The 4,268-nt window shown below is 28.5% G+C and overlaps 1 protein-coding gene across 1 annotated transcript; it reads right to left on the reverse strand.

The window, feature by feature from the left end:
* Nucleotides 1-1,464: 1,464 nt before the first annotated feature.
* Nucleotides 1,465-3,383, reverse strand: NAC70 (NAC domain-containing protein). Its single transcript, XM_004514873.4, has 3 exons — nt 2,957-3,383; nt 2,461-2,735; nt 1,465-2,334 (listed from the first exon to the last, which is right to left on the reverse strand). Exons 1-3 carry the CDS (start codon nt 3,138-3,140, stop codon nt 1,510-1,512), a joined length of 1,284 nt encoding a protein of 427 aa, XP_004514930.1. The 5' UTR covers nt 3,141-3,383; the 3' UTR covers nt 1,465-1,509.
* Nucleotides 3,384-4,268: the final 885 nt, after the last annotated feature.

Raw genomic sequence — 4,268 nt, forward strand, 5'->3', positions numbered from 1 at the left:
ATTTTGATTGGTGAACTATTGGTCACTATTCAATTTTTTGACGGGATCAATTTGATTTAACGCTTCAATTTAGTTTTTTTAAACACTCATACTATTCAGTTTTGTTAGGTGTTTGTTTGTTTGTTTTTTTTTTTTTTTTAACAATATCCTACTATTAGTTAATAGTAACAATTTGATAACATTTAGTTCGTAAATAATAAATTCGGTTTGAAAAGTTAAATTTCAGTTTTTGTAAAGGTAGTTTTAATTAAGAAATATAGAACAAGGTGCACTAAACAATGACCAGTCTTAAGATTAGCTTGTCCTCTCTTAATATATACATATTTTGGTTATAAAAAAAAAGTTAAAAATGATTTTTTTTTCCTTTTCCTTAATCAGTTAGGCATGGGAAATATTCAACAAGGTTGATTAATAGTATATTAGTGTAAAAGAGAGAAGGAGAAAAAGAAAGTAAGTGGACCAAAATCTAAACAAAAACCCTTTACCTATACCTTACGTTTAAAAATTTGAAAATTAATTAATTAATATCCCTCTCCCTATTCCATAACAAGGAAAAAATGTGAAAACGAAAGATAATATGCCTTATAGTCGAAGAAGAAACATTTTATAAGACATATTTATTTGTGTTGGGCATTTTTGCATGGAATTGAATGAAGTACAATTTATGAAAACAAAATAAAAACAAAAACAAGCTAAGCTTATGAACTACACTTTTTCCTTTTGTTGAAAAATACTAGTCACTTTTTTTTTTACCTTCATAATAAGTGACGAAATGAATATGCAAAGCTTACGTAATTAATAGTTATTAGAGATTCTCTTTTGACTTGCTTGAAGCTAAGCAAAAGCTTTTTAAGCCATCGCTCTCTTTCTCTCTCTAACTCGTTTTTATATTGTGTTTGTATTTTTGCATGTATTTGTATTGGGACATTTCCTCATAGGAATAGTATGTTGGTGCAATAGGACAAACCAAGCCATTAGCTATGCACCTTATTGATCATCATGATATCTTATAAGGTGAAATAAAGTAAATTCCTTATAATTGCATTTAGAAGAAAAAAATTCAATAAATAAAGGATTATCAAAGTTAGTTTTGAATTCCTCTAGCTAGATAAAATAAAATAAAATAAAGATAAAAAAATTAAAGGTTAAAAAAATAATGGTAGACATCGTGATTAAGCAAAGACCCATGGTTGACAATGCCATCCCATCTAATAGCTTCAATTACTTCCCCCTTTTCAAAAAAAAAAAAAACTTTCTTTTTTTTTCTTTATGTCATTCTTGCATATTATAATTAATTTTACAATGAAATATATATTTTTGATAAAAATCATATGGCTAGAAAAATTACAAATATTAAGGTTAATTAATTGTTAATTTATATAATCCCTTTTTGACTTGAAAATAAAATAAACATGATATACATCATATAAAAAACTAATTATTTATCTATTTAACAATCCAATAAGGGAAGAAAAAAAAGAATTTTTTATTTTATTTTATTTTACTCTATTACACTGATGTGTTAGACACGTGGCATATTGGTTCAGAAGATGACAACAAGGATGAAGTTGATCGAGCAAAGTTCCAAAGGTCAATCTCACTAGTATAGTCTTGTGAGGGAGTAATGTAAGTAGAAGTAGTAGTTGAAGTTGTTGCTTTAGCATGTATAGATATTGATGAAGTTGATGATGATGATCTAAGGGTTGGAAATTGAAGATCATGATGATCATTAGTGCAATATCCAATAGTGGGGTCATTGAAACAAGCCAATTGTCTAGTAGCCTCAGTTTGTCCATTGAGTTGAGAAGCAACAAGTCTATCCAAAGCTACCCAATTAGTGAGGCCACTAACCATTTGTGTTGATGATGATGATGTCTCTAATGGATTCACCATGTTGTTATGGTTATTAGTGAATGACCCTTCATTTTCTTGAATAATTGCATGGTACCCATTATTATTGTTGTTCTCATTGTTCTCCATGCTTGTTGATTTTGGACTCTCTAAACTTGGAAGTTTCATGAACCTTTCATTATTATAATTACCACCATTCATGTTGTTGAGGTTAGTGTGATCAAAAGGTCTTGCAAACCTTCCATAATTATTATTGCAATTTGCTTCATAATTCTCTTCTTTGCAACCTCTTCCCATTTGTCGAAGTATTTGCTCTAAAGCTCCCTCATCATCACAAGGATCATACATGGGGTGACTTCTTCCATCACCAGAAATTGACGATCCTAATGGGCTATCTAGGGTTTTTAGATGATTCTTCTTCTTGAATATCCTACACACCACCCATCCTTCTTCTTGACCACCATCACCAATCATATTCGACACCTAAATTTTTTTGTCATAATAAAAACAGTTTAATTGTATTTTTTTCGATAATTATACACATAAATATCATTTAGAAAATTCTTAATTAAACTTTTTATTTAAACAAATGATTTACCTAACACTTACCAAATTGGTGTCATTTGTGGTGTTATCGTCTAGTCGGTATTCATGCATAATCCAATCCGATTTTTGGCCATGAGGGGCGCGACCTTTGTAGAAAACCAAAGTTTTTCTCATTCCAATTCTTTTTCCATTACTATATATAACTTTGTCTCGACCGGTGGCTTTCCAGAAACCAGCAGCCGTGGCGCGATTTGTTCGAGTTCCGGTTGGATATTTCTTGTCTTTGTGGCTAAAGAAGTACCAATCATTTTGTGGAGTTGTTCCTATTTTGCATTTCTCTACAAAAATAAAATTAATAATAAATTAAAACACCCTCAAAATAAAAAACATGATAGAATATTCAAATATATTTTAATTTATTTATCTTCCACATGAAGATGCTATTAAATCAAACAAGAAAGTGATACATAAATAAACATATACCAAAAATGAAAGTGAATGAATAAATAAAGGAATATAGTTAGCTAGTTATATTTGTGTTGTTGACTATGTATATCACCTTGTATATCCCATGGTTCAAGCTTATTGAGATCAACATCACGAATAACATCAAGGTCAATCTTCTCATAAGAAACTTTTTTCCTTAAATAGTATTGTAGAAGCTCTTCTTCAGTTGGATGAAACCTGAATCCAGGAGGAACTTGAGATTGTCCATTAACAGATATGCTCATGTTTTCAGGCATTCAGGAACAAACTAGCTAAGTGAGGTGTATATAGCAAGAGGATAATTAAGCTAGGTAGCTAGTGGTTCTAGATTGATAAGGAACTTAAAAAGACGAGAGAACACATTCAAAAGAGAAAGAGGTACACTACAAAGGAAAGGAAAGGTGAAAAAAATGTGGTGGTGTGTGTACTGGAATGAGTATGTAAAGGAAGACTATATATATGTGCTGTGGGACATAAAGGACCATAGAATACAATAGAAAAATGATATTGTAGTTTAAAAAAAATCTGGTGAGGATACCACAATAATGATATAGGCAGAAAAGTGGTTATGAGTGAGAGGTAAACATCTCTTTACAAACTTGTTTTAATGGGAGGATTGAGTTAAATCCAATTTAAATTTTTAAAGCACAATTTATTTGTAGCTTTATTTAGGGTGTGTTTAATATGGATTTCTTAAAAAATATTTTGAAAGTTGATTATTTTTTATGTAAAAAATGAATTTTATAATAAAAAATATATAATAAATATAAAGTTTAAATATATTTTTTTATCCTTGTAAATATAACAGTTTTTAGTTTTAGTCAACGTACAAAATTTTGTTTGAATTTTATTCATGTAATATCAGAAAAAAATTATTTTTTGTCTTTAACTTCAAATGGACGTTACAAAAAACGTTAACAAAGGAAAACGTGGATCAGACGTTTAAATATATTTTTTATCTCTATAAATATAACAGTTTTCATTTTTGATCATTGAAAAATATTTATTTGGATTTCATCCGTGCAATATTCAAAAAATTTATTTTTAGTCCTTAACGTCAAATGGACGTTACAAAAATGCATCTGATAAATAGAGTAAAACGTAGACCAATCGTAGCACTGCAATGAGAATATTAATTTAAATATTTGAATACTTATTTTTATTTTTCAGTTAAATATTATTTCGGTTAAATTTGTTTAGAATAATTATTTAAATTTGTATTACCATTGGAGTTTGTATACTTATTTTATTAGAAATAAGTATACATATTATTTTTATTTGTTATTTAAATATTACTTCAGTTAAATTTGTTTAGAATAATTATTTAAATTTGTATTCCACGTTTCATCTATCTGGCGGCTCATGTTTTTGTAACATTTATTTGA

Source organism: Cicer arietinum, chromosome 7 (genome assembly GCF_000331145.2).
Source record: "Cicer arietinum cultivar CDC Frontier isolate Library 1 chromosome 7, Cicar.CDCFrontier_v2.0, whole genome shotgun sequence".
Taxonomy (NCBI): domain Eukaryota; kingdom Viridiplantae; phylum Streptophyta; class Magnoliopsida; order Fabales; family Fabaceae; genus Cicer; species Cicer arietinum.